This window comes from Herpailurus yagouaroundi, unplaced genomic scaffold (assembly GCF_014898765.1).
Source record: "Herpailurus yagouaroundi ecotype Mexico unplaced genomic scaffold, PumYag 159, whole genome shotgun sequence".
Taxonomy (NCBI): Eukaryota; Metazoa; Chordata; class Mammalia; order Carnivora; family Felidae; genus Herpailurus; species Herpailurus yagouaroundi.
The window spans coordinates 38655875-38678840 of NW_024412400.1; the positions used below are offsets into that span (position 1 = coordinate 38655875).

The 22966-nt window shown below is 39.3% G+C and overlaps 1 protein-coding gene across 6 annotated transcripts in view; it reads right to left on the reverse strand.

The window, feature by feature from the left end:
* SLC9A9 (solute carrier family 9 member A9) overlaps window positions 1–22966 on the reverse strand; it is a 711221-nt gene that overhangs the window by 81372 nt on the left and 606883 nt on the right. For all 6 annotated transcript variants that reach the window (XM_040480405.1, XM_040480404.1, XM_040480402.1 and 3 more), the window contains one exon: window positions 22416–22495. In XM_040480405.1, the coding sequence (XP_040336339.1) occupies window positions 22416–22495 (80 nt within the window). The remainder of the gene's footprint in view (window positions 1–22415; window positions 22496–22966) is intronic.

The window sequence follows — 22966 nt, forward strand, 5'->3', positions numbered from 1 at the left end:
TTTATATTCAAACTCCACAAAAATGTTCAGATGACTGTTGTCAATTTCCTTCACTACATAATAGGTGATATCACAGCCAAGGGCAAGTCTAACTTTTCGTTTTTTCCAGAAAGGAAAATGACTAGTTATTCCGGAAAAGCAAATGAAAGGAAATGGAATTTTCTCCTCACCTCAAATAAACCTCAAATAAACAAAAAGCATCGAACAGTTCAAGGACCTGAACTTGGACCTCGTAGAAGACCTATACTGAAGCAATTGCTAGAAGTCCAGAATGTGCCAATCTGTGAGCCTAAGAGATGATGGATAAGATTTATCTCAGCAAGGCACACCAAAGGTATATTCTGTCATTGACTTTGGTCATGTACTGGCTTAGGAACTTTCACAAGCATGGCAACCAACAGTTTAGAGTTTTGATGGAAAAGGGGCTTTATGTATGGTTTAATCAGATGGTAATGTGAGAAAGGAGCAGGAATAGTTTTGTCTGTGTTAACAAATGGAGGTGTGAGAAATCGAAAAGGGGAAATCAAGAAGATCGCTCAGATAAGTGAAGGAGTAAAAATGAAATTCCTCCAAAGGAAATTTGTTATAAGAAATTGTAGGCTTTTTTGGCTAATCCAAAATCAAATGGAAACTACTTCCAATTGAGGTCTAGAGTTATAAAGCACAAGATAGGGAATCCCTGGATGGGGATTTCCCATGCCCTCAACTTTGCTGAGCCTCAGTTTCCCCACCTGAAAAGAGAGAAAAATGTCTCCTGGTCTGTGCTAAAACAAAAAAGGCCACCAGAGTTGTCACCTGACACCCTTATCTATAGCCACCTTATTTAACTGAGGAGAGCTGGCTTTTCAACACTTCTTCCCAACACTTGGGATGTATTTTATAGATAACCTGTGAGTGAGCAGCTATTTCTAATTGAAAGGATTACTCCAAAACCAGCATGATGAAGAAGATCCAGTTAGAAAAAAATATTTGTAAAGTGACAATTTAAGGAGCCATTTAAAAAAGATGCGTTCATGGCTTGTCAGGAGCAATGTAAGATTGCTTTCTTTGTTTCTGTCAGAAATGAGGTAAAATCAGGCCATTCTGGAAGCTAGATGAGAGGGTAAGCAGCTATTGGCGGTGGCATATTGGATTTTATTCCATTTATCTCTTCCATTTTCATGTATGCTTCCTGTGATTGAATCATAGGAAGTTAATATGTCTATTATTTACTTCCTCAGAGTCTAAGAAAGTACCTTTATTAACCATATGCCATCAAAATGGGCTATTACATTCTGTTGAGTTTGTAAGAAAAAAAACATGACAAGTATGCCCTATTTCTGGAAAACAGATTCCAAGTGTGCATCAGAGAGCCAGGCATCTCTTTCCTTTCTTCACACAATACCACGAAAGAATATACACTCCTTTTCATAAAAGTGGCTTTTGTTAGGCCAAATTCTCAATGAAGGATTGTTTTAAGCACTTGCATTGTGCAATATGGTTGAAAGCATAAATAGACATACAAGACTGAAAAGCGAGCTCTAATTTCCAAGCCCATTAAAAAACGTGGAGGATACTCTGTGGGAATTATGAGTGGTCAAGGCCTCAGGGATTCCTGAACTTGTGTGCAGACCGCTATGTATTAGGGGAGTTTTTCTCACTGTTAAAGCATAGGAAGTACATTCCATGTACTGTACAGATGGGGAAACTGAGTCTTGGTGTGGTTTGTTAAAAAAACTCAGCAAAACCAGGGTCCAAAACCAGGATTTCTGACTCATAATCTTGCTACTTTGTGACCCCTGGGGCCTGACGGCATGCTCACTGAATATGGTTTCTGGCTTAGCTAGAGAATACCTGACTTTTCTCACAAGGAATACTCTATTCACTGAAAGTGATGCTTGAGTGTAATGCTTGCCATCATATTTTATGATGGAAAAACAGGCAATTTCATGGCCGGATGGGATCTCCAACCATCCTCTTGACCATGGGGCAGGAGGAAGCCAGCTGCCCCGGGTCTCAGCTGACTGCAGCCAAGGGACTCCATCTTCCCCTGCTCTGAATGCCTTGCTCCTGGCTACTGGGAGACCAGGGTGAAAACACATGCAGTAGTCCTACCTCCATGTGTTTACTCCCAGTGGGGGACACGTGGCATATTCAGACCAACCACCGTTGAGCTGGAACAAAGTTGTTTTGCCTGAAAAGCCTGTAGGTGGGCTTAAAGGTGTTTACTTGAGAAGAGAGGAGCTGTGAGAGCCTTTTTGCTCCTACAGAGGCAGGCGTTTCAAGGTCAGCCCTGGAAGCTCCTCTCCTTGGGCAGAACCTGGGCAAGCCTCATCCCCTGGAACTAGGGAAAAGCCATAGTGTATGATCATGAAGGAGGGTGGAACACATTAATTGATTCCATTAAGTAATAATAATGATAGCAGCCCTTTATTGAGGGCCTATTTTTTTTTCTAAGCTCTGTGTTAGGTATAATTACTAAGTCTGATGTCACGAATCTTACAACAATCCTGAAAATAGGTATTATCATGATCACCATCCCCATTTTAAAGATTAGGAAATCAAAGTTCAGAGAGTTCAATAACTTCCTCAGTATCACACAGCTAGTAATTGGCAAAGATTTAAACCTACTTATTTGACTCCATGCTGCTCCAGACCAATAAGTTTGAACTTCACTTGGTTGGATGTAGTATCAGTGATGTATTCATAACATAAGTTAACCTGAAGGTTAATTTAAGCAAAGTCTACAAACAGAAGACAGGTTGATGTGACTGAATTTTTATGAAATACTAAAATAAGCATTCTGCCTCTTTTTGAGTAGGATATTAATGGCAGAGCATCTCACTAAGGGGGAGTAGCTCAGAAGAAAAAATGAGTTCACTCAGAGGTCTAGAGAACTCCATTTATGAGGCAAGGCTGGGTGAGTGGCTTGTTTATCCCAAAGAATAGGCTCAGCAAGAAGACAGAGCAGGCTCATATAAATAAGTTTCCACCTGGGGCGAACAAACTGCTTGTCTTCTCCATTCGAGTAGTCTGCCTGCCTTCACTCTGTGACTGGCAGAAGCAAATGTACAGTGAGGAGGGCTGGACTACTCCCCCCGCCCCAGGCACTCAGAGCCCCCCACCTCCTTGTAACTACACCTCTCTGGCCCTTCTCTCTGCAGCCTCGATACCCTTAGTAACACAGCATTGGGTTCTGTTAATTTGGGGCTAGAATTTTCTAGAATCTATCTCTTTCCTCTCTATTCTTATCACAACAACCATCACTTAGGCCTTTGTGACTTCTCCCTAATCAATGCTGTTAGATCAATCTTTCTAAAACAAGACTCTGTGTCACTCCTATGTCTACAAATCATCAGATTCCCCCTTATCTATGGAATCAAATCCAGACACCTTCATCTGATACTCAAAATCTTTACGGAGTTCCATAAACACGGCTTTTTAGTCCCTTCTCTAATACCCAACGCTAAGTGTACCACGCTGTCATCCTCACTTTATCCCAAGCATACATAATACTTCCCCACATTCTCACCTTTGCTTTGCTTAAAAAACTTATAAGCATTAGCTAGTGTTTATTTGATACTTCATAGTTTTCAAAATGGTTTCACTTAACCTTTTTCCATTTAAAAATTATGGTTGCTGAGTGGGGTAGATACAATTATACTCATTTCACAGATTAGAAAATATTGGTTCTGAGCAGGTCTAGAACCTGAGGTTCCATAGCTGAGGGTCCAAGGCAGGTCTAGGGGCCAGATCTTCAAATTCACTCTATTTTATAGTTCTGTGATGCTTTTCTCTCTCCTGCATCTGGCCTTTCCTCTGCCTCCCTCCAACTGCTACTTGTCAATTCTACCATTTCCTCAAAGTCCAGCTCAGACCCACTGACTCCATGAACTCTTCCAAAATAATCCAGGAGAGTTATGGCTCTCTCTCCTCTGAGCTCTTCACAGCTCCTCCAACCTTGCCTGGCACTTAAAGCAATTAGGTGAGGAGGCCTGGGAGTTCCTGGATAAGGGCCTGAGGTCAGCTTAGATCAAGTATTAAAACTTTTTGATCATGACTTCAGTTAAGAAACACATTATATATCACAAAGCAGTGCGTACGTCATGCGTGTGTGAGCATACACACACACACACACACACACACACACACACACGCACCTCTGAAACAAATTTCATGAAATAGTATTAACTTCTAATTTTGCAATACACCCTTCAGATTTTCTCTAGTGTGCTTTTGTTTATTAAAAGTGCTGGTTAGGAACCTGCCAAATTGATTTTGAGAACCGTTAGTGAGTTCTGATCAGTAGTTTGGGAAACTCTGGTTTAAAGCTAATCTGTTTCTTCCAAATGGTCTAGACAGCATTTTAAAAGATTTGCAAGAGACTGAGCAAGCAAGAGAGCTATGTTCATCAGGGATTTAATCAGTAATTCCTAACAGGAACACAAACAGCTCTCACAATGGCCAAGCCAGGAAGGAAGAGCACTAGCTTCTACTTGCTGGAAGGTCAAGGATAGGGATTATTTCCAACCCCCCCCCCCCCCCAGCTTTACTGAGGTACAGTTGACAAATAAAAATTGTATACATTTAAGATGTACAAAATGATGTTTAGATGTATGAATACATTATGAAGTGATTACCACATCAAGCTAATTAACAAATCCATCACCTTAGATAGTTACTATTTGTGTGTGTGTGTGTGTGTGTGTGTGTGTGTGTGTGTATGTGTGTGTACGGTGAGAATATATAAGGCCAACTATCTTATTAGAACATTTTAAGTATATGATTTAGTATTATTAACTATAGTCACCATGCTGCACATTAGATTTTCATAACTGACTCATCCTGCATAAGTGAAACTTAATAACCTTTGACCAACATCTTCCTATTTTCCCTAAACCTCAGCCCCTGGTAACCACCATTATACTTTCTACTTTCATGAGCTTGAACTTTTTAGGTTTCACATGTAAGTGAGGTTTGCAAGATTAGGGATTCTTTTTTTAAATTGTAGTTGACATACAATTTTATATAAATTTCAGGCACATAGTGTAGTGATTCAACATTTCTATTTATTACTCAATGCTCACTACAATAAATGTAGTCACCATACAATGTTACTACAATAGTATTGACTATATTCCCTGTGCTGTACTTTTTATCTCTGTTAGTTTGTACCTCTTAATACCCTTTACCTCTTTTACCCATCTCATCACCCACCTTCCCTCTGGCAACCACAATTTTTTTTTCTCTGTATTTAAGAGTGGGTTTTTTGTTTGCTCATTTGCTTTGTTTTTTAGATTCCACATTTAAGTGAAATCCTGTAGCATTTGTCTTTCTCTGACTTATTTCACTTATCACATAATACCCTCTAGGTCTATCCATGTCATCACAAATGGCAAAATTTCATTCTTTTTTATGGCTGAGTAATATTCCACTGTATATATATACCACATCTTCCTTATCCACTTATCTATTGATGGACACTTGGAATGCTTCCTTATCTTGGAAGGTTATATATTGGAAGGTTATATTGGATATATATTGGATATATATATATATATATATATATATATATACACACATACATACATAACCTTGGAAGGTTATATATTGGAAGGTTATATATTGGAAGGTTATATTGGAGATAATGCTGCAGTAAACATTGGGGTGCATATATCTTTCCAAATTAGTGTTTTCACTTTCTGAAGGTAATTACCCAGTAGTGGAATTAATGGATCATATGGTATTTCTATTTCCTTTTTTAAAAAGTTTATTAATTTATTTATTTGGAGAGAGAGAGAGAGAGAGAGAGAGAGAGAGAGAGAGAGAGAGAGATGCAGACAGAGGAGAGAGAGAATCCCAAGCATGCTCCGTGCTGTCAGCACAGAGCCCGATGCAGGGCTCAATCTCATGAACCGTGAGACCATGACCTGAGCCAAGATCAAGAGTTGGTTGCTTAATTGACCGAGCCACCAAGGTGCCCCAGTATTTCTATTTTCAATTTTTTGAGGGACCTCTATATTGTTTTCCACAGAGGTTGTACTAATATATGTTCCCTCCAGCAGTACATGAGGATTCCCTTTCTTCCACATCCTCACCAACACTTGTTATTTCTTGTCTTTTTGATTCTAGACATTCTGACAGATATGAGGTGATATCTCATTGTGGTTTTGATTTACATTTCCTTGGTGATTAGTGATGTTGAGCATCTTTTCATGTGTCTGTTGGCAATCTACATGTGTTCTTTGGAAAAATGTCTATTCAGGTCCTCTGCTCATTTTTTAATTAGATTTTTTTTTTTTGGTGTTGAGTTGTATAAGCTCTTTATATATTTTGAATATTAACCCCTTATTGGATATATTATTTGCAAATATTTTCTTCCATTCCGTAAGTTGCTTTTTTGTTTTGTTGATAGTTTCCTTTGTTGTGCAAAAGCTTTTCATTTTGATATAGTCCCAATAGTTTATTTTTGCTTTTGTTTTCTTTGCCTGAGGAGATGTATCCATAAATATGTTGCTAAGGCCAATATCCAAGAGATTACTGCCTATGTTTTCTGTTAGGAATTTTATGGTTTCAGGTTTCACATTTAGGGCTTTAATTCATTTTGAGTTTATTTTTGTATATGGTGTAAAAAAGTGGTCTCGTTTCATTCTTTTGCATGGAGCTGTCATGTTTTCCCAACATCATTTATTGAAGAAGCAATCTTTTCCCCATTGTATATTCTTACCCCTGGTGTTATACATTCATTGACAATACAGGCATGGGCTTGTTTCTGGACTCTCTATCCTTTTCCATTGATCTATGTGTCTAGTTTTGTGCCAGTACCATACTATTGTTTATTACTACAGCTTTGTAGAACATCTTCTAATCCCAAATTATATACCTCCAGCTTTGTTCTTCTTTCTCAAGATTGCTTTGGATATTTGAGGTCTTTTGTGGTTCCATACAAATTTTAGGATTGTTTGTTCTAGTTCTGTGAAAAATGCTATTGGTATTTTCATAGGGATTGCACTGAATCTATAGATTGCTTTGGGTAATATGGACATTTAAACAATATCAATTCCTCTGGTCCATGAGCATGGTGTATCTTTCCATTTGTTTGTGTCATCTTCAATTTCTATCATTAGTGTCTTAAAGTTTTCAGAGTATAGGTAATTCACCTCCTTGATTAAATTTATTTCTAGATGTGTTACTCTTTTTGGTGCAATTGTAAATGGAATTATTTTCTCCTTCTACTATTTATTATTGTGTATAAACACAACAGATTTCTGTATATTAATTTTGTATCCTGAAACTTTACTGAATTCTTCATTAGTTCTGATAGTTTTTTGTTGGAGTCTTCAGAGTATTCTCTATACAGTATCATGTCATCTGCAAATAATGACAGTTTTACTTATTTCTTACCAATTTGGATGCCTTTTATTTCCATTTCTTGTCTTATGGCTATGGCTAGGACTTCCAGTACTATGTTGAATAAAAGGGGTGAGAGTGGACATCCTTGTCTTGTTCCTGACCTTATAGGGAATGCTTTCATTTTTTCACTATTGAGTATGATGTTAGCTGTGAGGTTTTCATACATGGCCTTTATTATGTTATTTGTTTCTTCTAAATGCACTTTGTTGAGAGTTTTTATCATGTTGTATTTTGTCAAATGTTTTTTCTGCATCTACTGAGATGGTCATATGGTTTTTATCTTTCCTCTTTTTTTTATTAAAAAATTTTTTTTAATGTTGATTTATTTTTGAGACAGAGAGAGACAGAGCATGAATGGGGGAGGGTCAGAGAGAGAGGGAGACACAGAATCTGAAACAGGCTCCAGGCTCTGAGCAGTCAGCACAGAGCCCGACGCCGGGCTCGAACTCACAGACTGCGAGATCGTGACCTGAGCCGAAGTCAGACGCTTAACCGACTGAGCCACCCAGGCGCCCCTATCTTTCCTTTTTTTTTAAATTTTTTTTTCAACGTTTATTTATTTTTGGGACAGAGAGAGACAGAGCATGAACGGGAGAGGGGCAGAGAGAGAGGGAGACTCAGAATCGGAAACAGGCTCCAGGCTCCGAGCCATCAGCCCAGAGCCCGACGTGGGGCTCGAACTCACAGACCGCGAGATCGTGACCTGGCTGAAGTCGGATGCTTAACCGACTGCGCCACCCAGGCGCCCCATCTTTCCTCTTTTTAATGTGATGTATCACACTGATTGATTTGTAAATATTGAACTACCATTACATCCCTAGAATAAATCCCTCTTGATCATGGCAAATGATTCTTTTAATATATTGTTGGATTTGATTGCTAATATTTGGTGAGGATTTTTGCACCTATATTCATCAAGTATATTGTCCTGTAGTTTTCTTTTTTTTGTAATGTCTTTTTCTGGTTCTGGTATCAGGGTATTGCTGACCTCATAGAATGAATTTGAGAAGTTTTCCTTCTTCTTGTATTTATTGGAATAGTTTGAGAAGAATAGGTATTAATTCTTCTTTAAATAATTGGTAGAATTCACCTGTGAAGCCATCTGGTCCTGGACTTTTCTTTGTTGGGAGTTTTTTGATTACTGATTCAATTTTGTTACTAATAACTGTTTTGTTCAAATTTTTCTACGTCTTCATGATTGAGTTTGCTTCTAGGAATTTAAAGGATAGAGATTCTTTTTTTTTATTATTTTTTTATTTAAAAAATTTTTTTTTCAACGTTTATTTATTTTTGGGACAGAGAGAGACAGAGCATGAACGGGGGAGGGGCAGAGAGAGAGGGAGACACAGAATCGGAAACAGGCTCCAGGCTCTGAGCCATCAGCCCAGAGCCTGACGCGGGGCTCGAACTCACGGACCGCGAGATCGTGACCTGGCTGAAGTCGGACGCTTAACCGACTGCGCCACCCAGGCGCCCCTAAAGGATAGAGATTCTTAATGGGCTAATTAATGGAGGCATGGGGTACATCGATTACACAGTGTGTCATCTTCAAGGGATTTGTGGGTGCCAGAGAGTTGGGGAGGAAGATTTCTTAATAAGACATATCTGCAGACTGAGAGGAGACTTATGTGCTCATCATAATCTTGACTATCATAGGAAGTTAGCTAGAATTTAAAAATAATAAAAATGTAATAAAATTGTTTATGTCTGCATAGTGGGTCTGAGGGCCTTCAGGCCTATAAACCTGTCATTGAATTTAGTATCATTTCAACTTTATGAAGCACTTGATGTTTGCAAAGTGCTTGTACAATTACCAATTATCATAATGTTCATATTTTAAACATTCTAGTTCAGAGAAGGCCTGAAGACTTCAATCTAATAATTTAAAAAAAAAAAAAACGGAAAAATAATTGGTCAAGCTAAAACCTAGGCTTCTAAGCTTGTGCTGCTGAAGCTGTTTCAATGTGGGGCACCTGCTTCTGAACTGGGCTCCCCTCTTCCTTTTGGCACCTGGAGTCTTCAGTGCATGCAGCTAGCCTGGGGCAGCCACTCCTCCTGACAGACACTGGCACGCTGCTTTTGGGAGCTCCAAGCATGGTCTGTGTCCACGTGAAGCAGGGGATGGAAAGGCAAAGCACTTGGCACCTGCAATCCCAGTACTAGGCACCAGTGCAGGATGTGGGGGGAGGGGTGCTTGCTTTCTGGGAAAGAGCAGTGAGGAAAGGGAGAAGCAGTTACCCTCTTTCCTGTTCCTTGTATTAACCACATAATAAATGATTAGAGGTAGACTTGCTTAGGAGCCTGTACATACATACAAGCTGGAAATAAGCTCTGGCCATGTTTACAGTGAACAGGTCAGTGAAACCCAACACACTGGTGGATTTCAAGAAATTCCAAAGAAATGGTTTCAAGAAATATAAAAAGTAATCGTTTGAGGATGTGTCTGTTTCCTTTGGAAAAAGGTTAGCTCTCCCCTGCTGCTTCTCCTACATTTAAAAGCCCATAGCATTGGCTACCACTGGCAAGTAGCTGTCCCAAAAAACTTCTGTCAGAAATTCTCCCATTTCTGACCATGGATTGGTAACTGAAATATGAGAAGCTGAGATGAAAGACTGGGTTGGCTTTTTAAATTAGGAAACATTTAGAGACAAAAAAACCAGACTCTTAAATACATAGAACAAACTAACAAACTGGTGGTTGCCAGAGGGGAGGTGGGTGGGAGGATAGGTGAAATAGATAAATGGGATCAAGAGTACACTTATCTTGATGAGCACTGAGTAATATATCAAATTGTTGAATCATTATATAATACACCTGAAACTAATATAACACTGTATGTTAGTTATACTTCAATAAGAAAGAGAAATAAATAAAAATGGTTAAAATGGCACATTTTATGTAATGTGTATTTCGCCACAATAAAAAAGTTGCTGAAAGAACTTGATAGAAAATGCAAGATGCTTCCAGGAACCTCTTTAAGGTGCAGCATTCACATATCTTATTACCATTGCAACATGGAGTTAATTCTTACAATCCCCGGGGGAAAGTACTGAGATGACCAACTGTCCCATTGTGCCTAGGACGGAGGGGCTTCTCAGGAAGCAGGACTTTCAGTGCCAACACAGGAAACCAGAGAAAAAGTTGGTCACCTTAACAGTAGCCAGCAAAGGCACATCTTCAAGAAAGACAAGATGGCAAGATTGCTACTGGTGGAGGACAAGGTGAGGTAGTGCGTAGCGAGGCAGTCTTCAGATGGCAAAGCAGGCCCAATCAAGACTTCTTGCACTTACCACAATGGAAATGTTTTTTGTTTTTTTGTTTTTTTGTTTTTTGCTTTGCACTTTTATCTAAAACTGGATTGCCTTGGCTTCTTTAATTTACCTTTTTGATGACCAGTGGACAATTTGAATAAGGAAACTGTGAGGACCTGGCCTACATAGGGCTGGAGGTGCTGACAAAGAATACGCTGATGGACATAATGCAGAATGCAAAGACTGTCCTGTAAGCATTCAAGTTAAACCCCTTGGGTCTTCTGGAGAATAAACAAACAACTGAAATGGCTTCCTCTGATGAGCCACTTGGCTGCTCAAGGGCAGAATCCCCTGATCGACTTTTTTGCTGGCTGCCGGCTACTCAGCATTGTACCCCAAGTATGAAAATCAAAATTTGTGTTCCCAAATGACTTTTCATTTGCCTGCTCTACTTCTCTCTCTCTCATATTTAAATCCTGTTTGATTTTTTTTTTTGCCTTTGTTAGAGGAAATAAGTCTATTATTTCCCCTTACATACAAATCAATAGCTTGTTAATAATTTAAAAAGTAAACCAGAAAATATTTTGGTAGACTCTAACAATTATACCACTGGATCATTTTTGTTAGTGAAACTTAAAAACCAATCTCTTACTGAAATAATGTTTATCTTTAAATACATTTGTATTTTGAAACACATCCTCAGTGTTCCAAAGCATCTTTCAAAGAAGAATGAAAACATTCCTGTCCTCGTTTTTACGCACATAGGAAACTGGTGAGTGTTTTCATTAGCAACTATCCAGAATCATTTTAATTTTTCTGCTCTCCCCATTGCACCACTTTCCAGATGGCCACGAGTTCTCTTCATTATAACAGATTGGACTGTGTGACTCTGTGCTTAAGGTGCTGCATTGGTTTCCTGCACTCAATAGGATAAAATCCATTTTCTTGACCATCACACAGGTGGTTCTGCCCCATCTGTCCACACGGTAACTCTCCAGTTTTGCTTCCCATTGATCCAGTCACACTGAAACTCTCACCATTTTCCAAACACCTCACACCCTGTTTGTGTCTTTGCCTGAGCTGCTTCCATTGCCAGGAAGTGCCTCACACCCTCAGCCCAGCTCCTTACAGTCTTACTTTTTTCCCCCACCCAGTTCGAAAGTTACTCTGTGTGGCTTCCCTGATTCTCCACAGCTGGTTAGTTGGCTATACCAGCCGCTGGTTTCCACAACACTTTGCTCATAACTTTAATATAGTTCTTACTCATTGCTGCTGTCTCCACCTCATTAGGATGCTGGTATCTTGAGGGCAACCAGTATTTCTTACTATCTCACCATTTCTTATTTCGTGACCTCAAAAGAAGCTCGAAGACATACTTACATTTGTTCTTAGAGAAGAAGCGTTAAAACTAAATTCAGTTAAGACAATGGAAGAATATTTAAACAAAATACTTATTTCTTTTTTCAGGAGGAATAAATATTAAAACCAAATCTAATTCTGGAAGCATTAAATGTGTAGGTACCCTATCAATGACTGTCACACAGATGAATCAGATTTGTGACAGAAAGGAAGCTTCAAGGCCCTTCAGCCTATGATACATTGCTCTACCCTTAGCTACCTGATTTGTTAAACAAAAATATAAAATTAATACTAATAAGAGAGAATTCTGATAATACAAAGTGTAGGGTATAAGAGTATCATCCTCTACTTCAAAGGCTGAAAGCACTGTTCTCTGGAGACTACCTCCTTTCTCGTCTTTCTTCCAATTCTGTGCCTTGCAGGCAGATCCATTCAGGCTCCTTTCGGCTATGCATGCCACACCTACACGGGTTCTCCACAGCATTCCCTTTGCCCAGTATGCTCTTCCTCCCTTCCCATTGTTTCATTTCATGTTAGGAAATCCCAATTCCCCACAGACTCCTTGCCGCATGATTAAAAGAACAGTATTTGTTTCTCCAACAATCTCTTCATCCTCTAACCACCAGGACACTGATCTCTTTGCCCACTTTTATTTATGAGTTGATTTGACGTACGTCGAGAACCTGTCATCATCATCTACCTGGGGAAGTGAACTTTAATTAGGCAGGGCCATGTCTGCCCACATGCGTTGTGTTGTGTCTATCACAACTTCACACGCAGACAAGGGCTGAATAGTGTGGTCCCCAGAACAGACCCGGTCTCTGTCTCCCTGTCAGGTGAGAATATGTGAGGCTGGTGGCAATGGCTCATGCTAATAATGTGTTTCTGGTAGCTCATGAATGTGTTGGCAACCTGTAAATGCGTTGGCTCCTACAGTTGAGAAGGAGTGAGCAAGTAACAGTTGAAGAAAATTTAAGCAAAATACTCTTTCCCATAGGGAAGAAATGTTAAACCTAAATTCAAATCTGGCAACATTAAGGTAATACATATATTTTTGTCAGTCTCAACATTTTTCCTTCTTTTTTTTTCCAAATAAAATGATTCAATGCTGACCCAGAAATCTTCAAATATAACATCTTATAGCTAATGACAAAACACCACCTGAAAGGTGCAATTGAAAGATTTTCTTTATCATGAGAAGGTACAAGAGGAATAATTATCATCAAAGGCTTGTATTGCTTTCATTGTGGAACAGCAAAATTGCTGCCCTTCTCTATCAAGTCAAAATTGTTATCTATGGTGTAATTTCCAGAAAAATAACTATGGGACGATGGACTATAACTTAGAAAAATCATAAATGAAGCAATTGCATGTGCAGAACAGAGGACACAAGGAAACTGCCTAACACCACTATATCCATTGACTCAAGATCAAATAAGAAGAATTTTATATGATTTGTAGTGTAAGTGGAAGCTTTCGTTTATGTGGCAACTGAAAACTTTCCTATGGTAGTAAAATATGGCTGTTGCAACTGAAACTTGCAAGCATACAAAATAATGGATACTTTGGTCACTCAGAGATAATAAATGATGGTGAATATGAAGCAATTACATGACGTCTCCATTTAAGGGATGTAGCCATCAACAGGTAGTCATGATAATATAATGAAGCTAACATTATTAAGTACTTATCTAAGTGCTTTGTGTTAACTCATTTAATTCCCAAAACAATCCTTGGAGGTGGGAACTTCCAGTATTTCCATTTTGCAATTTAGAGACTGGGCACGGAGATGGTGCCCAGTCTTTCCCAAATTTACACAGCTAGTAAGCAGACAGGTTACAATAGCAAATCAATATATCCTGATCTGTGAGCCAGACTTTCCTCAATTTGATAAAAACCAAGAGTGGAATGTCTAAGTGTATCTTTCTTTATACCACAGTCATGTTCCTGCAAAGACATCTGTAAATCAGAAATTTAAAAACAGAGCCAGAGTAGAATGTAAGCTTTGTGAGAATTTGTCAGTGGCTGTGTTCCTAGTGCCAGGATAGTGCCTGAGTCATGGTAGGCTCTTGGTAAACATGTAACAAGTAAGTGAATAAACAGCAAAATGAGGAGAATCTAATAGGGTACTTTGCAATGAGAAAGTGTTCAATAGATTTGTTTTTAATGGGATTTAAAGGAATTTATGAATTCATTCTAGAAGAGGAGTCACTTTCTGATTTTTTATATGCATAAATCCAGATTTTCATATCATTTGCTTAAAGTAAAGATGAAATGGGAAAGCATTTTCATTTAATAGAATATTCTTAAAATTTTTATAGAAGAAAAGGCAAAAAAAAAATCAAGGATGTCAAAATTCTTGTAGAGTCCTAAGATTATTGTAGAAAGCTCAGTTATCATCTCAGGACCTATAACTTTTCACATTCACGGTGGGAGATCCAACATTTTCGGGCAACAATTCACAAAGTCATACTTGTAGTCACTTCTCAGGCCTCCAGAAGAGTTTTTAGTCCAACTATGGAATACTGCAACGTATTTAGGCTATAGAATCTTGAGAAACCTGCACCCACTTAACTGTCTTAATCATGTTTTGGCTCTGAGAGGTAAATGAAAAAGTTTCCAGTAGTAAAGAAAAAAAACCAAAATCAAAACTAATAACTCACCAACTTTTCTCACAGATTTAGCCAAAATAGAGGACAGTAATGGGAATACCCATTATATGGAATAAGAAATCATGGAAGCCCTAAGTCAGGACCTGAACAAAAGACAGTCTGTGTTTCCATCCAGGTACCATTAACATTCCCCTACATTGGTTCTTACCAACAAGTTGTGGGAACACCAGGGCCCAGTAACCTAGTGGTTTTTTATTTATTTATTTTTTATCTATTTTTTAGTAAATTTTAATTTCATTTCACTTAGGTGCTATATCAAGGGCTATCTATAAGATCTTTCTACACCAGCACCTATGAGGACAAGGTTGACCAAAGTCAGGCTGAATACCCAATGAATTACCCACCTGGATAAGAGTGGTAGCTGCCCTGCTGCCTGGTGCAAGCTTAGCTCCTCCCTACATCCAGCTTCTCAGGGGCAAACAGTTACAGTGTCCCATGTACCATATGCAGAGAGAGTCTTTAGAAAGCTGATTACTTATATTTCCAATATTTCAAAATGTGCTTTCTGAAACCACTTATGGAGTCACCTGTTTCCATTTTGCAAAGTTAGGGTTATAAATAATTTTAATTTATGGCTTTTCCAGAGAGGTCTCTCCTTCCCCACTCCTCCATTAAACTCTGGAGATGCCAGGGTCTCTCTTTCCTATGCTAAGGACCACCTGCCATTTGAAAGGGTCCTCAGAACCTAGCATATTGCCTGGTGCATAGTAGGCACTAAATAAAATGGAATGAAAGATATCTTCCTTATATCCTCTGCCTGCAAACTAGTGAAGCTTTTGATGAGCCACCAAAGAGGCTATCATATACAACTGCCAATTGTATGCCAGGCACACTTGCAAACAATAATGTCACACATATATTTACGCTACCAAAACTCAGTGGATGGACCACCAGAGCCAGGACCCTTGGATTCCTTAGGTGGACACAGCCTGCTCTTTGTTGATTATGAATGCTGGCTCCAAGTCCGTCAGTAACCTTGGATATGCTTTTTCTCTCCTTTGGGCTCTGTTGCCTCATTTATAAAATGGGGACCGTAGAGCTAACATTCTTTGCTCCTCTGAGAATTTTTTGTGAAGTAAACTCAAGTCATTCACAAGGCCACAGTACTACTCCAATAAATAATTCATGGATGCTTCTGCTAGTCAGAATAAGTAAAACTGCAATACAGTGATCATCATTTAAAATGGAAATTGCTGCTCACAATATTCATACCTACGATTTAAAATAAGTACGACTGTGTGGGATATAATGAATCCTGTCAGGTTTTAGGAGGGGAAGGGTTTTTTCCCCCTCCTTTTTTTTGTTAAGACTATAATGCAATTACGTTTAAATCCATTAAATACTTGGTTCCAAGTGTCATTTTGGATGATCCTGAGGTTTGCCTTTACTTTCCTGGAATGCAGCCCCAGCCCGTCACACTTCAGTAGAGGAGGGGGTCTGTTATCTGCCACTTCTCTTGCCAGACTCTTTAATGGGAAACTCAAGAGCTGCAGCTTCCACACGTCTGCTGTGGGCCTTTCATTTTGTTGGTAATACCTCAGTGCACTCTTCATTCCAAACCAGTGATGGGAAGGAAGTCTCCATCCATGTTGTTTTCTGTCATTCTGTTACTGTGTCAACTTGCCAATCCATTGTTATCTTCGCACTTTCTTACATTTATGTAAAAGGTTGGCAACTACATAATAACTCCTTATTTTCAGCTGATGTCGATATACAGGAAGTGCTAAAAATGATTTTGGCTGCCCTTTTTACTTTGGAAAAGGTCATTCTTATCCTGTATCATTCACAATTGTAAAACTAATATATACACATGCTTAAGCGCTAAAATACACATATCTCTTAAGGAGAGACATGATAAATGATAGAATGGAAAGAGACTGTAGGAAGCAGACAGCTGAACAGGATCATTAGTCACCTATGAATAAGGCAACCTAAGATTCCTACTCCGGCTGTAACACTGTGGATCTGAGCAAATCATTTTACCCGATGCCTTAAAGATATGAATAAGGGGGTATTACTTTCTGTTTCTAACCTCCTTGTTATAAGAGATTGTTAGTGAGGATGATAGGTGGCTCTACAATTTTGAGCTCTGTAATCTAATACTAAAATCCACACACAATAGGTGAGATAAGATGTATTCAAAGTCACCCAGACAGAAAGTGGGTTCTAAGCTTGATCCAGGCTTGCATGTAGCAGATGAGGTGTACTAATTAAGCCTAAGGAAGGATGAACCAACGATAGGAAGGACGTCGGTGAGGAAACAGAGATCCATGTCTGCTGTGGTGGCTGTCCCTGCTTGGGGAGAGGGACACTGAGTCTTGGGGGTGTAGATGTTGTTTGGATACCAAATGGCAGTCTGGGTGAAAACCCAAAATTATCTATTCTGCCTTGCCCTGGTTTCAAACTCAGTTAGCAACCTACAAATAACTATTTGGGGGCACCTGGGTGGCTCAGTTGGTTAAGTGTCTGACTTTGGCTCAGGTCATGTTCTTGTGGTCCATGGGTTTGAACCCCATGTCGGGCTCTGTGCTGACAGCTTGGAGCCTGGAGCCTGCTTTGGATTCTGTGTCTCCCTTTCTCTCTACTCCTCCCCCACTCACACTCTGTCTCTCTGTCTCTCTCTCAAAAATAAATAAATATTAAAAAAATTAAAATTATTTGGATTTTCCTGCTACATCAATGTCTGTCTAGAATGAAGATGCCCTGAATAGAAAATACTGCTTGCTTGCTTGCTTTATTCATTCATTCATTTATTCATTCATTCCACAAATATTTACTGAGTGTCCACTATGTGCTAGGCACTGTTCTATGCCCTGAGAACACACTAGTGAGTAAGAACAGACCCAAATACCTGTTTGAAGAAAGCACATAACCTGGTTGGAGGAGACTATTGAAACAAATGAATAAAATACATACTGTGTCAGATGGTGATAAGTGTTACGGTGAAGAATGAAACAATAAGGGATGACGGAGCGCTCCTGTTGGGATCACTAATTTAAATATGGAGCCAGAAAGTCTCACTGACAATTTGAATAAAAGAGTGAAGGAGGGAAGCATATGAATGTCTGAGGGAAGAGTCAGTGCAAAGGCCTGGAAGCAGGAATGTGCTAGATGCATCTCAGGAAGGCCAGAGTGGCTGGAGCATAGTGAGCCAGGGAGCAAGAGTAAGAGGTGGGTCCAGAGGGCCACTAGAAACCAGATTGTGACTTGAACCTTCCCACAGCTGGGAAAGGACATTTCTCCCCATGAGGATACAGATCATGACTTAGCAATTTGGTGTCTGGCTCTTGTACCTCCTTTGAACCTGGCTAAGGTGCATCCATTTCTATGAACCTAAACCATTCTTGGAGTTTTTGGCATATTTAACGTTCTGCCCCTGAAAAGTTGAAGACCTGACCCAGAAACCGGGGGACTCCTTTATGGTGCTGTTCTTAGGGTGACCAATCAAGATTCCTAACTTTATCATCGCATGTATCTTCAACAGGTATTTGAGATGTGAGCTCTGTACTACATCATGTATTCATCACTTTAATAGTGACTTAATGAACATATTTAGATGGGGTTTTACATGTAAAGTGAGGGATATAATGGATACAGAGTTGTCAATGAGAAAGTTCACATAAGTATATTGATGGACCTGATGGTGAGAGATCTGGGCTTGAATCATGGAACCAACACTACCTATGGAAGCTTAACAAAGTTTTTTTAAGTTCTCTGAGACTTTGTTTCTTCCACCTCCAAAAGGGTGGTTGTAAGAATGAAATAAAATGAAATGGGTGGTTAGGAGGATTAAATGAAATAATGTACCCACTGGCAAATCATCTGTGGTCAGTAACATCGTTTCCTTTTTCATCTCCCCCTTCTCAAATTCTCCTTTGCACTGCATGATTCAGAATTGCTGCCCACCTTGAATCACAAGGAAATCTTAATTACCCATCAATTTTGGCACCATAGGCTTCCAATAACTCTCTTGAACAAAGGAGCCCAGGTTGTTTCAGTGAAGGCCAACACAATCAGCAATCCATTTGGTTTGCACCATACTCTCTAGACCCTTCCAACCTCCTACAGAGCTGTGGAGGTGGAATGGTATTATAAATGTAAGGCACCCAACACAGTGTTTGGCCATTATTTGTCCTCACTCAATGTTAGTTTTTATTATTTTTATTCCCCTGTAGTTTTTTTGGGAAAATGTTATGGAAATGTATATGTGTATGAATTATGCTATGAAAAAGTAAAAAAAGAAAACAAAACTATGAGCAACTGGGGCTTGTTTTACTGATACCAATAGTACATTAAGAGGGTTTTTCTAGGGTCTGAATTATGGGTATAAATTGAATGTGAATTGAGTACTGTGATGCTTGGTTTTATTTACTACCCCAAAATTGGTTTTTCTACTACCCAATTATTCAGTGGGTATGGGTCACTATCTCAGTCACCGATCAGTTGACTTTAAGGAGATAATCCTCAGTAATGTGAGTGAGCCTCCTGTAGACAGTTGGATGACCATAAGAGCAAAACTGAGGCTTCCTTAAGGAACAAAGAATTCTGCCTCAAGACCGCACCATTAGCTCCCACCCGAGAGTTTCCAGACTGAGAGCCTGCCCTACAAATTTTAGACTTGCATCCCCCACATTCACATTAGCCAATTCCTTGACATAAATCTATGTATATGTATGTGTGCGTGTGTGTGTATGGATGTGTATGTGTGTATGTATATGTTTGTATATATTTATATGTATGTGTATGTACATATATATCTATGCATGTGTGTGTGTGTGCGCACATGTGTGTATACTCCTATCGGTTCTGTTTCTGTCTCTCTGGAGAGTCCTGATACAGGTGCATATGAAGTCTTATTTATTCTTCTTTTCCTTTTATCAGTGATTCTTTATGATGCCTAATTTGCATGATGCAATTTTACTGAAATGAAACTCGAGCAACTCTAAACGGCATAGTCAGTTTCTTTCAGCCTGTCAACAATTTCTTTTTGGCCTAGGCCAGGCCACTTGATCCTGGGGTGGGGGATCATCCCTACACTGATGGTGGCTGGCACAGCCTACCTATGAGATTTAAAGGGCACATCACCTGTGTTCTAGGTGAAAAGCAGAAAAAACATAAATGGCAGGTGGATGATTTGTTTCGGAAATACAGATGTCTCAAGAGGTCACGAGGTGGAAACTGGTTGGTTTGCTACTCTCTGGGTATGAATTCAGAGCGTAAGTAGGATATAAAAACTTTGTTGTCTAAGTGAAAATACATTTGTGCAGTGGTGGTAGCACTGCAATTTGTAGAATGAATGCACAGGAGGACATATTACCATGAGAAGAGATGCTACTGACAGGGTAAATCTGCTTCCAGTTTTTGCAAGTCTGTCCGCAATCATATGGAAATAAACCCCTGGTGAAAAGTGAGACAAAAACTGTGACGTCATCTGAATTTAGTGTCACCGCTCTAAGCTAAAATTTTGGGTGAGTCTCCGCTTTCATTTCTGGTCTCCAAGTTATTTTTCCCACTTTACTCCTTTTCTTCATTATAAAGCATTCCTCACAGCACTGTCAGAATTTGAACAAAAACATCTTATATCTCATTTCCGATTTGTCATTTTGTGTTATTATGATTTATAATAAGATATATATATATATATATATATATATATATATATATATATATAGTCTTTGGCCTTTAAGAATTTCCTAAGTGATTACAGCAACAATGGTATCCTTTGTTATGTTAATGAGGTGGCATTTGGACCCCACATAAGGATGGGGGCTGCTTGCCAGGAGAACCAATCTGTGATCTGAGGGCTGGATATTTCAGTTTCCCTCTCCTTCACCTCTGGGGGGCGGGGAGAGGGGCTAGAAATGGAGTTCAATCACCAATGGCCAGTGATTTGATTAGTCATGCCTATATAATGAAGCCTCCATAAACACCCAAAGGACAGGGTTCAGAGAGCTTCTGGGTTGGTGAACATGTGGGTATTTGGGGAAAGTGGTGCATTTTGAGAGGGCATGAAAGTTAGGTAACCTTTCCCACATACCTTGCCCTCTGCATCTCTTATCCTTTTATAATAAACTGGTGATACTTACTAGCTAGTAAAATGTTTCTCTAAGTTCCATGAGCCACTCCAGCAAATTAGTTGAACCCAAGGAGGAGGTCATGGGAACCTCCAATCTGTAGCCAGTGAGAGGCATGACTTGAAAATTGGGTCCAGGAACCCAAAAAGACATTTTCTTACTTTATTCGTTTCATAATCAAGCAGCCTTTTGTGTATTCTTTAGTCAAATTTTTATAACTTCCTAAAAATTTGGTTATCAGATACTGTAAGCAATGGCAGGGGAAAACTGTATTTCCAGATGAGAAATCAACCTGGAACATAAACCCGCATAACTTGCTAAGAACCAGCTTGCCTTAGAGAGACCAGGAAGGCTTTACGTAGTTAATGAGATTCCAGAACCTCCAAGAGGAAGTTAATGGCCAAGACGAGTGCTTTTAAAGTGGTGGAAACCTACACTGTCCATAAAGGCTCAAGATTGATCAAGGCAAGTTATCTGTCCCGAGAGAGAAGGGCTGTGGGAAAACAAAACTGTAGGCTCAAAAAACCTCTACTTTGCACATGTCCATTTTGTAATTCTTGGAATATTCTACTTTTGCAGAATTGCTTTTTAAAATCTCACCTGTTTTACTTTTGCTTATATCTGCAATCTTCAATTGGCTTCTCTTCATTCTTACATAATTTTTTCTTACAAAGCCATTCCTCCAATTTGCCTTCCTTCCCTCCCTGCTGTGAATTTCCTGTATTTCTCTTGCCTCCTCTCCCATTTCCATTTTACCTCTTTTGCACCTTACTCTTTGAATTTCTTTTGGCTGTTCTTAATTCTTCCTCCTCTCCCACTGATCTGTTGTGGTTTTAATCATTGCTTAGGCGCTTTAAAATCACCCAGTGACTGACATTTTCTCCCTGAAAGGAGCAGGATTTGTGACTGTGGAAAACTAACTTCAAAGACCCAACACATTCAATTTTCAGTGCAGTTCTTTCCTTTCTTCCGTGGTGCTTTTGCTTGGGATTAGAGATGGACCACTTACTGCAATTCACAATGGCAAAGCCCTTCAGGCCTCACTTCTCAGCCCTGTCAGTCACAAGGCAAGGTGTATTGGAGCCACTATGCTTACACTGATTGGTAGAATGTTAAAATTGGCCTTTATGAAGAAAAGCTTACTCAAATCTGCCTGGAAAACAAACTTTTCCATTATTTTATGATGTGGTGATCAGACTCATTCTTCCTCTCAGACCACTCCTTCTCTTTGCCCCCTGCCCCACCCCATGTTTTTGCCTCATGAAACAAGAGCACACAAATGGGTTTCTGGGAGAAGGGTGAAGGATTTTTGTTGTTACTCTGGCCAACTGACAAGAAGTAAGATCTTTGCAAAGGGAAGAACAGTAAAATTAGTTCAACAGATCAGTCCTCAGGACTATACGATTTTATCATCTGGCATTTAGGGAAATATTAGGTTGCCACGAATACACTAAATTCGTTTGACTCTGAGAGATTTCACTTCAGCTCTTTGTAACACTTAAGTATAGACTAATTCAGCTTTTCACTTTTAGATAAATTTGGTCGTGAATTCACTTTACCTTTCTGTGTTTCTTGAAGAGCAGGAACATATATCTCAATGACTAAGTGCTTGAAGTTAATGTCTGGCAGGCAGCAGGATCTGGGAGATCATCATTATCAAAGGATACTTGTGGTCAAAGCTGTACCACATTCTGAAGAGCCAAGCACTCTCTGTTTTGGTTGTGTTTTTATCCAAGTTATTTGCTTCCTGGAGAAAGACAATAGAAAAAGGTATAGGATAAATAATCAATATAAAATATTGACATATATGATCAACATTAATATAGAATATATTCATATATTTTCACTATAAAAATACATGTCAAACAAATTTAACCACATTAAAATTTTTTTTCTGGGTTGTGAGCATTTTTTAAAAATATTTTTAATTTTATTTTTTGAGAGAGCACAAGCAGGGGAGGGGCAGAGAGAGAGTGAGACACAGAATCGAAAGCAAGCTCCACGATCTGAGCTGTCAACACAGATTCTGATGCGGGGCTTGAACACAGGAATGTGAGATCATGACCTGAGCTGAAGTCAGATACTCAACCAACTGAGCCACCCAGGGGCCCTTGGGCTGTAGGCGTTTTTATCTAAATGGTGAAACAGCTGCCAAGCAAATGAGCTCATAGATCTTGCCATGTGGATGAGACTCTTGTGGCACAATTCAACATTTACT